Genomic DNA, 13,157 nt, shown 5'->3' on the forward strand with positions numbered 1-13,157 from the left:
GGTTTATTTGATATGAAAGAGGAGAGATGATCGACCTCCAAAGACACACTCATTAATTCAGACACAAGAAAAGTAAAACAATACAACGCTGACCCCATATGCTGCTGGTTTGGTTTTTTGCTGTCTTTAAGGTTTCTCAGGTACAGCAGCTTGTGATTTCTGGAAAGGGTCTGCAGCTCCAGCCCTCCGAGGAGCCAAGAGCAGGTTGCCATGGTTCCGCCGGTGACTGGAATCAGAGGTTGTGAGTGGGTGGCTAAGCAGGCCTATTAACAAACACGGGGACACTCCAGAGCGGGCTTGTTCTACATGGCTCAGAGAGCGAACTGTTTTTAAATGAATTCTCAATGACGGAAATTAAGAACAGGAGTTCTAACCCAACTGTTTTGTGGAGACTTGACAGAGAAAGGAGGGGAGGGGAGAGAAGGGATGTGGGGAGTGCGGAGTAGGAGGAAAGGGGTTCTGAAGAAGGCAACCCCCTCTCCCAGTCTCAACCAGAAATCTTTTCAGCTTAAATTTAGAATTTCCTTTCAATTTAAAAGGAAAATAGACTGTCTCTTTTACATGGTACTAAGGCAGCAAGAAGACCCTAAAATATGAAACCATTTTCAAGACCCACCCTGCAAGAAGTTTTTCTGATTCCTTTGATAAAACAGATCTCTCCTGCACCGGAGAGCCTGAACTCATACATGCTGTTGAGGGGGTGGCAGGTGGGGGGAGTTGTCCGATGAGTCCTTATCATCTTCTGCCTTGTATGCCACATATAGTGGCCCGTGTCTGCCTGTATGAACCTTCCTACCGAGTGTACTTCATACTACCTCTGTAGGATGTTAAGAATCTAAGACAATGAATCTTGGAACACTGAAAAAATAAAATAAAATTAAAAAAAACAAAATCAAAATCAAAATTTCAATATTTTAAAAAAAAGAATCTAAGACAACAGAAGTCTTTCACAGGGGAACAGCTATGGCAGGATTAGGAAACAGCTTACCGAGGAAGAGGATACTACTGACATGTGATCAAATTCTAACCCAGTCTTTAAAAAAAAACTTGAAAATTATAGCTTCAGGGGCGCCTGGGTGGCTCAGTTGGTAAAGCATCTGCCTTCAGCTCTGGTCATGATCTCGGGGTCCTGGGATTGAGTTCCGCAGCAGGCTCCCTGCTCAGCGGGAAGCTTGCTTCTCCCTCTGTCTCTCCCCCAGCTCATGCTCTCTCTCTCACAATAAATAAATAAAAATCTTAAAAAAGAATTTTTTTAAACAATAGCTTCAGGTCCTTATCACTAGAAAACTACAAAACCTAACCAGGAAATATTCTAGTCATCTAATAAATGGAAATAATACATTTTGATCTTAACATCCTTATATTTTCATTATATCACAAAATGCAGATTTTATTATATAAAACATATAACTTATATTTTATATAAGTTATCCATGGCTCTTTAATATCCAGGCCTCAATGTGAGTTTGTTGCACCCAAATTAAGCTACCTTAGCTATATGGTAGAAATACCTGAATACCAGTAGTTCTCCTCAATATAATTTTCTATAAATACAGTTCTCTTGAATACAATATAATCTCTTAAAATAAAATTTTCTCTAATTTGGTCTTCATATTGCATTTTCATGCTGGAAACTATACTAACGAATTCAGGTATGATTCACAGATGTTGGATTTTTTTTTTTTAATCTACCTCAATTTATGACCTCTGCAGCTTGCTAACTGGCTTGACTGAGTAGACACCCATGCATCCACTCAGCCTCCCAAGGTACAGCTCAACCTTCCACTTTATTACTGTGTTTTTTTTTTACTTGAAATAAAAATGAACTGCTATTTCCCTCTCACTCCTGACAGGAAGTTAACAAACTAGGCAGTGAACAGTGCCCCAGAAATATAGGACGGACAGAACATTTGGTTTGACTATAGACATGTCCGTGACTCGATTTTAAACCACACTTTCTACAACCATCAGAGAAGACTGTTTCTCTATTTTTGTCTTTTCTTAATATAAAAAGATGAACCATGGACACTTCTATTTCCAGGTATGACCCAGCAGATAGTGTGGTAACCAGTTTAGAAAATGACCATAAGACCCGGGCATAATACAGAGAGCAGGGACATGAAGACACACAGGGGGAGGGGGGAGGCAAGGAAAGGGCCACGGGATCTACACGGGCTATGCCTTGACTATGGCGGTTGCTATGTTGCCTCACACATCATATACCTCAAATGTGTAAACATATATATATATATATATATATATATACACACACACACACACACACATACACATACCCTTTATATACCTATATGTGTTTTAAGACATTAACTAAGGCATTGTTAGACTATGTATAAATAAAAAGTTATGACTTTCGAATGGGCCCTTTGGATGGCACATAAGTTTTAACACCAGCACCTGGCTCAGAGTGACATTTACGCTGGGAAAGCTGTTTTACCTAGGAAACAGTCCTTCCAGGACTGACCGAGAACAAAGAAATATGAGACCCGCAGTTACATCTTCTGCCTCCTTCGACTTCTGCAACACCTCCCTCCCATTATCATTTTTGTAACTTGCTTTGAACCAATCCTTTTCTTTCTCTTCTTTCTACCAAACCATGGTCTTTGTAAGCAAAAAGAAAATTAGTAACAGATGCAAGCTTATTTTTAATGGTCTAAGACCAAATTTTCTGGACTTAAAACAAGCATTTTGTCCCCTCAAAGTCCTCGGATTCCATTAAGATCCAGCTGTATGCTCTCACTACAATTCGTGAACCAAAAATAGTTTCAAAAACGAATTGTAAAGGAACCGTACCGAGAATTACTCATTGTATTCTGCTTAATTTTTATTTTTCACCATCTCAAGAACAAAACGTTTAATTTCACAGATATTTTGAGAAAACTTTTTCTTTTAGACTCTGAGCTCTATTCTGGTCTCAACAATTTTTTGTTTTTGTATTTGAAGTGAGATACTGGATTACCCAACAAGGCCTTCTGTTACAATTGGCCAGGGTTCAAAGACAGATATAGAAGTCGGAAGCACAGAATATTAATTCCAATAGTTAGGACTCACTTGAGAAGACCCAAAGACATTATTATGGAGTCACAGTGCTGGGCTAAATAATTTGCAACCAAATAACACTTCCAGGAAGGAATTATTTACACCCACCCTACTATCCCAGATTCTTCTTGAGATAAAAATATGAAATCATTCATCAGCCCAAGAATCAAAAGAGATGACCTTTGGAGAGGGGAAGAAAAAAAAAATAGGGGCGCCTGGGTGGCTCAGTTGGTTAAGCCTCTGCCTTCGGCTCAGGTCATGATCTCAGGGTCCAGGGATCGAGCCTTGCATCGGGCTCTTTGCTCAGCAGGGAGCCCACTTCCCCCTCTCTGTCTACTTGTGATCTCTCTATATCAAATAAATAAAATCTTTGGGGCACCTGGGTGGCTCAGTGGGTTAAGCCTTTGGCTCAGGTCATGGTCCCAAGGTCCTGGGATCGAGAGCCCCACATCAGACTCTCTGCTCAGCAGGGAGCCTGCTTCCCTTTCTCTCTCTCTCTCTGCCTGCCTCTCTGCCTACCTGTGATCTCTGTCTGTCAAATAAATAAAAAAATAAAATTTTTATTAAAAAAAAATAAGAAAAAGGAAGTTCCAACTCTCATTGCGACTTAGCCATTAAACACCGATGGGGCCTTGGGGAAACCACTGGATCATTCTGTGCTGCAGTTTCTTCGTTAGTAAAACATGCAGGTTACACTGAAAGAGTTCTACGATCACCGGGAGTCCACCACTGTCCCCTCTCACATTAAAAGTTCTGTCTGCCTCCTGATACACAAGAAGGGCCCCCCTCGCCAGCTTAGTACATGCTTGGGCTCCAGACTCAGAATGACCTGCATTCAAAACCTATCTGCTCCAGTCACCACCTTGTATGACCATGGACAAGTGACTCAGCCTCCCTGTGCCTCAGAGTCCTTATCTGTACAATAGCTTTGATACCGACCTCACGGGTTGTTGGAAGGACCAAAAGACACTCTATAGGTACCTATAGAGGCTATCGGTACCACTTGGAGGATGGTAAGCGTTCAGTTAATGTTGGTAGCTGTTACTGTTCATCGATGACCACAGCCAGGCTGGCCTGAAGCACGACCTCAAGGACAGATCCAAAGGTGCAAACTGCAGTTCCGCCAGAGGATAAGTTTTTTGGTTTTTTTTTTTTTTTAAGATTTTATTTATCTGACAGAGAGAGAAAAATCACAAGCAGGTAGAGAGGCAGGCAGAGAGGGAAGTAGGGAGCCTGCTGAGCAGAGAGCCCGAGCGGGCCTTGATCCCAAGACACTGAGATCATGACCTGAGCTGAAGAAAGAGGTTTAAGCCACTGAGCCACCCAGGTGCCCGAGGCTAAGCTTTAAACTATTAGCTCAGCAGCTTCTGACGACACTGGCTGACACTGGCTTTCACAGCGACAATGAGATGGCCTTTTAATGAGCTCTGGTTCAGAGCACACATGCATTTCTGGGGACCACATTTGTGACCTTTAAGGTCCTCTCCAAGATCTGCAGACCTCACCTCACAGAAGGCTGCTTACGGCAGGAATTTCTGGCACTAAGACCTCACCATCCAGGACCACCAGCCCCATCTCCCTCATTAGCAAATTCTGGATCCTCACTGGGAGCTAAGTCTGGTGACTGCATTTCTCCACGTCTCAGTGCATCTAAAATGATGACGATCATGCTCCCTCAATTAGGGATGAAGTAAAAGAGGATTCCCAGGAACGACAGTGACAATGACATCTTGGTTTCAAAATTAGGGCAATTCACAAAGTAAGATGTAGGGGCTACTTCAGGAGATCTTTCTTTTCCAACCTCCTACTGAGGTTCCTGCTTTTTCTCTCCTTCCGTGACTAGTAGCTGCCATGGAGGTCAGCACCCTATGGCCTCCAGACCAAATCCCACAGCCTGCTTCTGTCAATCACGTGTCACGGGTACTCAGCCACACCCACTGGCATATGGAGCAACTACAGCAGCTTTCAGGCTAGAGGAACAGACGGGAACAGGGACAGCCCCCAAGCCTAAAATTCCTTACCATCTGGCCCTTTATAGAAAGAGTTTGTTGACCTGTGGCCTAAAACACAGTTAGCTCAGAGTAGACAGCCAATACCTGTTCGGTTAAATGACAATCATCATGATTATATTCAATATTCAATAAATACTTATTAAATGACTCTAAGGGCCAGGCACTGTATCAGGTTCTGGAAATACAAAGACCTGGGACTGCACCGGTGAGGAGGACAGACGGGGCCCCAAGCCTCATGCTGTGTACGGTTTAGTGAGGAACACAGAACACAACCATCCAAACGGTTATTGAAGTGTAACTGTGAATGAGCCTTTACAACGGGAAAAGTACCTGGCATCGGAGGACGACATAAAAGGAAGACTTCTCTGGCAATTGCCATTTAATGTGAATGGAGACCTGGAATCCTGGATCTCCTGGTTCTGAACCGTCAAGGAAAGTGAGGGTCTCCTGACGGCACATGAAAGGCAGACTTCAGCACTGATTTTCATTTTGTGCTTATTCCATCCATCCATCCATCCATCCATCCATCCATCCATCCACCAAGGTCTTAGTCCAAGAAACAGGGATCCTAACAAAGTCACAGACATTTGCTCTTTCCATCCCCTCACTGGAATGCCAAGCATCCATTGTCAGAGACCAGCATCAACGCACGATCAAGAGACAGTTCTTCAACCAACTCTGGTTCTCAAAGCTCGGAAAATCAGCCTACATTGAATGATGTTAATTTTCACACTTGGGGAGATTCCGTTGAACACAAACAGATGCGGGTGTGCTTTGCCAGTTGTCGTGTAGGTTTGAAGTTTCTCAGCATGGCCTGTAAAGGCTGATCAAGTGGCTTAAGCACACACACGCTCTGCTTTCCAAATTCAGCAAGGCTCCATGCTAGTGGGCCTTCTTTGGGAACATGGCCCATTGCCCCACCCCACAAACTGGCAGGTCCTGCCAAAGAAGGTGAGTGGAGGAAGGACGCAAGGAGCAGGAAGAAGTACTGCAGAAAGAATGCACTGTATCAAGTCTCTGCCTTTCCTACCCCTGGTTATCCCTCATAGCCCTATTGGTTGAATCTGATCGATTCCATTTCTTTAGAAGAAAGGGAGGTACAGAGAGATGAAGCATCTGTCTTCATCTCACTGAGTACCTTTGTGAAAGGCCAGGATTTAGAAGATGTAGCCACTGATCCAACATTATTTGCTTGAGCCTGTGCCTAAAAACCTTTAATATTTAGGACTGCACAGTCCTATTAAACATAGGAGCCATCTTTAACAAAAATCAGTTAATTTAGGGCAAGAAAATTCTCTTGACTTAAGTGATACTGCCTTGGCAGGCTTCATGGTCCTTTCCCTTCACCCAGGCACTCATCTGTGGTGTCTGGAATGGTCTATGGATCGGTCAGCTTGAGCATCTGGCTGTTTGCTACAAAAACCTTCAAATTCCAGGGCCAACTCTCATCTCTAACACAACCACAGGAGAGTAAAAGAAAAGGAGTCAACGGAACCAAAGTCAGCTCTATTAATACCAAATTTCAGGAAAGATACTATTAAATACAGTGTCTTTACTAGTAAGGGACGTCTCTTTCTTCAGTATCTTCCTACTTTAAAAAAAAAAAGAGGGAAGGCAAAAAGGGAATTTGAGCATTTTTTAAAAAAGATTTTATTTATTTATTTGAGAGAGAGTGTGTGTGTGTGCAGGAGCAGGGAGAAGAGCAGAGGGAGAGGTAAAGGGAGAATATCTCAAGCAGGTTCCCCACTGAGTGTGGAGCCTGATGTGGGACTCGATCTCACAACCCTGATAGTACCACCTGGGCCAAAACCAAAAGTCTCACGCTCAACTGACTGAGCCCCCCTGGCGGCCCCTGAGCATTTTTTCTTTTTAAAGATTTTATTTATTTATTTGACAGACAGAGATCACAAGTAGGCAGAGAGGCAGGCAGAGAGAGAGAGGAGGAAGCAGGCTCCCCGCTGAGCAGAGAGCCCGACGCGGGGCTCGATCCCAGAACCCTGGGATCGTGACCTGAGCCAAAGGCAGAGGCTTTAACCCACTGAGCCACCCAGGCGCCCCCACCTGAGCATTTTTAAGTTGCTTCTATTCTGACTACTAGTTCCTTTACTAATTTGCCTAATGTCTTAAAGTAACAGGATAACCTGCCTTATCTCCAAATACGACTAGGAGATACCGAGCTAAAGAGTGCATTTTGATACTGATGCTACAGAAGGAGAATTTCCAGCCTATTGTTACAAGGATTTTTCCACTTTTATTCCTTCCCTCAATACACATTAATTGAGCGTCAAGTACATAAAAAGGTTCCAGGGCTTTTAGTGAGGGTTGGGAGTGGGTACTGCTGCTATCGGTGAAGAATGTCTACAGTTCTCCCACCTAGAGGAGGGGATCCATGCAAAGAAATCACAGCCACAGGGAATGCAGGTGAAGTAAGTGCTGTAGTCGGCTCCTCTCCAAGTCGGGAGAAGCTGTAAGCACAGGCAGGCCCTAAGGAAAGGTAACAACTTCTCTCCTGTCCTTCCTAATGAAGCCCAATGGAAACTCACCATGCGATGTCATGACACCCAGGGAGGAGTCAGAACAAGCTCCTTGCCTCTGTGTGTGTCAACGGAACCAGTGTTTATGTCACTGAAATTTCTGTTTTGTGTTTCACGCAAGCCTTTCCAGGAACCACAAACACCAGAGGAAGGCTCTTGCAGGAAACTGTATCAGTCTCTTTCATATTCTATGAGAGACAGAAAATCAAAGTACCTCAAACAGGATCAAGAGTAAGAGGATGATTACAAGACACACGGAAAATGGCAAATCGCTGTAATTTTAAAATAGGTTGGTCACAGACATGTTTTTGTATCGATTTCCAAACCCACCGAGAATTACAAGAGAAATCAAATCCATATGGTTCTGATTTATTTACAGCCATTACTCAACAACCTAGACAAATAACTGAATGTCCAAAACATCTTTTTTTTTAAATTTTCATAAGATAGGGACACCATTTAACAGCCAGAATCTAACCACGCAGACTAAAGTTGAACAAAATATGCTGAACCTGGAGAGCCTAAGGAATCCCAAAGGGGTGGTAGAGACAGGTTCTCGCACACCGTGAAAAGCGGCTGGTTTTAGCCCGGAATAACACATGCACGCCTCAGCTCATCAGCTCCCATTCAACCCGGGAACGTGAGACAATCATCTCTACCAGTCTAGTTTCCCTGCATCTAATATTTTACTTTTGGCTTCCTGGCCTAATGGCATGGGAATTCTGCAGAGTTATCCATTTTCCGAAAGGAAGAGTTAAAGCGGTTGTACTCGCTGAGACAACAGAGCTAAGAGTGACGACAGACACTCCCCAGGCGTGGCCTCTAGGGGACAGCGGCCGGCCTCTGCTCCGTGTGTGGGGTGTGAGCACGAGCTCACATGCACGGGAGACAAATGGATGGGAAAACCAGGATCTCAGTAAGCTAGAGGTGAAGAGACAAAGAAGCCCCAGTTTCACATAGACAGACAAAACAGGGATTGGCTCGATGCCCCGTTTTCTAGGAGCAATTTCATTGCAAAAATATTCAGAAAAATAAACAAGCAGGCCCAGAAAATAAAATAGAACCAAATGTCTCTGAAGTGCGTGACACAAGCCCATGAGGTGATAGAGAAAAAAAAAACCCTCACAGTCATCAAACCCCTAAGCACTTAAGTCAGTGTGATTTTTATTTTTATTTTTTAAGATTTTATTTATTTATTTGAGAGACAGACACAGGGCATGCGCACACATGCGAGAAAGAAAGAGAGAGGGTGTGCAAAAGAGGGAAGAGGGCAGAGGGAGAAGCAGGCTCCCCACGATGTGGGGCTCAATCTCAGGACCTTGGGATCATGACCTGAGCCAAAAGCAGATGCTTAATGGAATGAGCCACCATTAGGCACCCCAGTGCGATTTCTAATATGGACAAATTTCATGACCAAGGGGGGGCACAATAATCACTGTGTTCAATGTTCATTTCACTCTGCAGTGCTAAGTAGTAACCACATCGACAGTCTACCATGGTCTTCATCAGGCGCCAACGTTAAGAGCAGAGAGTTCGATCTTCAAAGGCAAACTACCCTGGGCAACAGAGATATTAGTGATCAGGCCAGAAAGAACCGTCTCCCTCCATTACCACCTGAGAGAGCTTTACAGAACTCCTACTGACCACTTGCACTGCAAGAGTTCCTTGGGCCTTCTTGGCCCTGGACTTAACCAAATTCGAATGGGCCAGTCTCTACTTTCCCCTTCCCTCCAACTTCTCCATCAGCCAAGGTATCTGCTGGGGGCTTTTTGACTTAGCCCTAGCTCCTTGGCTTGTGTTGTCCAGAGAAGTCACTACTCTTTGGTCTGCAGTCTTGCTTTCTCTTACCCAAGGGCTAGAATCTCCAAAGGTTCCCCTGAAAAGGATGGCTCCTTTTGAGTACTCGATGTTTGTAAGTATGATTACCAAGTATTTAAAAAGTATTCTAATAATAGAGTTTCTAAAAGAACACACAGATAATGGAACACATTAATAACCATGAAGAGAGGTGGTACTTCATGCCTGCCCACACGTGCCCACATGCCAGAGAGCCCTGTCCGTCGCCAGCTTCTGGGTATGTCCACACCAACTGTTTCACCTGCTTACTCCACTATGGGCCGCAGAGCAAGATGACCCAACATGCTCAAACCTTTACTCATTATCTAATCCCAATCTGGTTTTCCTGCTTTTTATTGGTAAAGGGTGACCATCCACCCAGTTGCTCACTCACACCCCTTTCTCGGGCTCTTTTACTGCCATTACTCAACTGGTCACTGAGTCCTACTAATTTTGTCACTTCTAACTCTGTCGCCTACCCTCCATCACTACTTCTGACTTACATCAAGACCTCTACCTCTCTTGTCTAGATACCAACATCTCCGTTAATTAGTCTCCCTCCTGAGTTTGCCTTCTATTGTGCCTTCCAAACTAGTTTCAAAAATATAAGCCTTGTAAACAGTGAAATCATAAACACATCTGAAGAAAACATAGGTGAATATTTTTATAATCTTGGGGAGCAATAAGCATTTCTAAGCGTGATAGAAAGCCTGGAAAGTAGAAATATGGTTACTTTAAAATATCTCTTATAAAGAACACTGTAATCAAAGATTAAAAAACGGAGAAAAATATCTGCAACATATACAGTACAGGACATGTTAATTTCTTTAATATACAAAGAGTTCTTACAATTCACTGAGAAGAAAACATATTTGCAAACTGAAATAACATCTCAAGTCCATCTCTTGCCACACCAGGAGAGGAAAAGGCACAAATATCATGTAAAGATTAGGAACTGAAAAATCTGTTAGACATCACGGGTAACAAACCTGCTTCAAATGCCCTGCCTAGATTCAATGACATTAAACATCAACACTGAGATACCTTTAAGCATTGAAAAATGCCTCTGGACTGTCTTGTTTATGCCTATGGAACACAGTGAGGCATGTTTGCACAGAACAAATCATTCCCTGTAAAGCTGGAAGGCCCTCTTGGCCTGTATTATTGATGTGTTAGCTTTCAGCCAGAAGGCTAACGTTTTCGGGAACACTTCCCAACTCACACAACCCCAAACCTTATTATTCCATCACCACAGTCTGGACTGGGAGTCAGGAGCAAAGGCCCCTCGGGTGAAACTAACTAGCTTTTCCACCCTGACCCGAGCTAAGTGACACAAAAATATCCCCCACAAGAAGGCAGAGTCCCAGCAGGGTGACATTCCTGATGTAACTGCTGAGACACCTCCTCTCACCCAGGCACATGGGCACCCAAGTCCAGGTATTAAAATCCTAAATGCAGAGAGCACAAATGACTCCTCTTTTGAATGAAAGCTCGAATGAGAGGGTGGGTGGACTGTGCCCAGAAGAAGAGATAAAATTTGTTAGGAAAGTGAGTCATTCAAGATGCTGACTGCTGTTTATATAAATCTGGAACAAAGGCCAAGTCACCTGCAAGACACCCAAGGATTCTATGCCAAAATCCCTCAATGGTATTAGCATCCATTTGCCGAAACAGAATTTTAAACCACGAAACTGAGACTAATAACTGAGTGCTACCATGAATAAATTTGGGGAAACCAAGGAGCTTGAACCCAACCAAACAGTTTTAGAAATGAGAAAACTGAACTGATTGTTTCCCTGCCTTGAGAATGTAGGGCTGTACTCGGGGGCCAAGCCTCAGAAAACCATCGTACAAGGGACGGCCAGTGCCTGAACACGTGATTTTCTGTTGTTGGAAGCAACTATCTGTAGTTTGTGAACACCTGACTCACGATGTTGCTGAGAATTATGATACAAAAATAAATCCAATTTTCTAAACAGCTTAAAAAAAAAAAAGAGTTGAATTTTTACACTTGTGACATACACTGGATTTGCAGAGATTCAAACCCTGACCAATGGTGTCTCAAAACCCCTTTGTTTCTATCATTTGCCTCTGGTAAAAAAGACTAAGATATTCTCCCAATAAATCTAGAGGCCCAGGTTGCCACTAATCATTTTATTCTGGGCTCAGTGTCTTCTGCAAATGAGTGCCACACCTGGAGATGCACAGTGGGACCCTCGGTGACTGGATGCTACAAGGGGCATCCAGGAAACGCTCACCCTAAGGAGCACAAAACCATGCCAGGAGGACCAGATCCCACCAGGCACCTCCTTCCCTCTCCATGGAGGAAAAGAGTTGTGCCTCATTTAAAGGGAGGAATGGAGGGAAAGGTTGTGACCTTGCTATTTCTTGGAAGATGGTCTAGAGAAACGGAGAGAAACTGTAGGTCAGAAAGACGGAATATAAACATTGCTGAAATAAGAGAAATCAACCTTGGCTTTATGTCTGGCAGACCTAGGAGGGCGTCCTCCAAGGCCCAGCAGCCTCTAGGCGACATGAACACACAAGAGGCAAACCGCCTACTTAGAAACCTACTTAAAATTAACAAGATACCTTCCTCAGGCTCCCAGTTTTTAAGAATACCAGCGTGGGGACAGAGAAATGTGGAGACTCACTCTGGGAAGCGTAGAGCTCCTCTGCAGCTCTGTCTTCGTGCCCGTCGTATTCCCTGCTGGACAGCTGCCTGTTGGCCGTCTCCAGGCGATCTACGCACATAGAAAACATCGTCACAAAGACATGCATGTAGACCCAAAGTCACCAGCCCAGCAAGAAACAACATAGGTGCCAGGAGCCCCAAGCTGAATCCCTCTTGGCAAGAGGACTAGGTTCTAAAATCTGGGGTTGGGGTGCCTGGGTGGCTCAGTTGTTTTGAGCAACTGCCTCCAGCTCAGGTCATGATCCTGGAGTCTCAGAATCAAGTCCGGCATTGGGCTCCCGCTTAGTGAGGGGGGGTCTGCTTCTCCCTCTGACCTTCCCCCTCTCATGCTTGCTCACTCTCATTCTCTCTATCAAATAAATAAAATAAAAATAAAATCTGGGGTCAGCAGCAGGAGCACGGGTTCTGAGAAGAATCATATAGTTATGTGCAAAGCCAGAAAACCTCTGTTTGGAAGTCCTTGAAAAGGAGCTAACTGTCCTTGGCCTCAGACCCAGTCCTAGTCTATCCCTGACCACTAGCCCTATGGTTAGCCTGTGCTGCTACAGGCAGCTGCGAAGCCAAAAACAGAAATAAGAATGAACTAAAAATCAAAATTTTTTTTAAAAAGTCAAAATGGATGGAGATTCTACCTAGAGAGTTCTACGTTTGCTCAAACCACTTGGTAAGTCTTCATTTATTCAATTCAATAATTCAGTTTGCTAAGTCTGTAAGGAATGTCTGTGATTCCCAAGACAAAAGGACTTGTGGTAATGGGAAAGGTAGGCTCTAGCCACTGGAGACCATCAGTATGTTATTTCCGCTGATGAGGCAACTGAAAAGTGGCTTAGCTCACTGAGAGACTCGTAAAATGTTATGGCTTAAGTCATTCTTCATTGGAGACTGCCAACATCCTACAGCAGGTGGCTTCCAACTTTTGGGGAGTTTATATACATACATATCTACTCTTTTCACAACTGGGGGCTTTGTCGTTTTCTTCCACGAGAATGCTGTCCAGCTCTGTCTTCTATACTCTCTCTAGCA

At 43.8% G+C, this 13,157-nt stretch overlaps 1 protein-coding gene across 4 annotated transcripts in view; it reads right to left on the minus strand.

Annotated features, from left to right (window-relative positions):
* Positions 1–13,157, minus strand: part of AMOTL1 (angiomotin like 1) — a 126,728-nt gene that overhangs the window by 36,996 nt on the left and 76,575 nt on the right. For all 4 annotated transcript variants that reach the window (XM_046015716.1, XM_046015713.1, XM_046015717.1 and 1 more), the window contains one exon: positions 12,094–12,183. In XM_046015716.1, the coding sequence (XP_045871672.1) occupies positions 12,094–12,183 (90 nt within the window). The remainder of the gene's footprint in view (positions 1–12,093; positions 12,184–13,157) is intronic.

This window comes from Meles meles, chromosome 8 (genome assembly GCF_922984935.1).
Source record: "Meles meles chromosome 8, mMelMel3.1 paternal haplotype, whole genome shotgun sequence".
In the NCBI taxonomy this organism is placed as follows: domain Eukaryota; kingdom Metazoa; phylum Chordata; class Mammalia; order Carnivora; family Mustelidae; genus Meles; species Meles meles.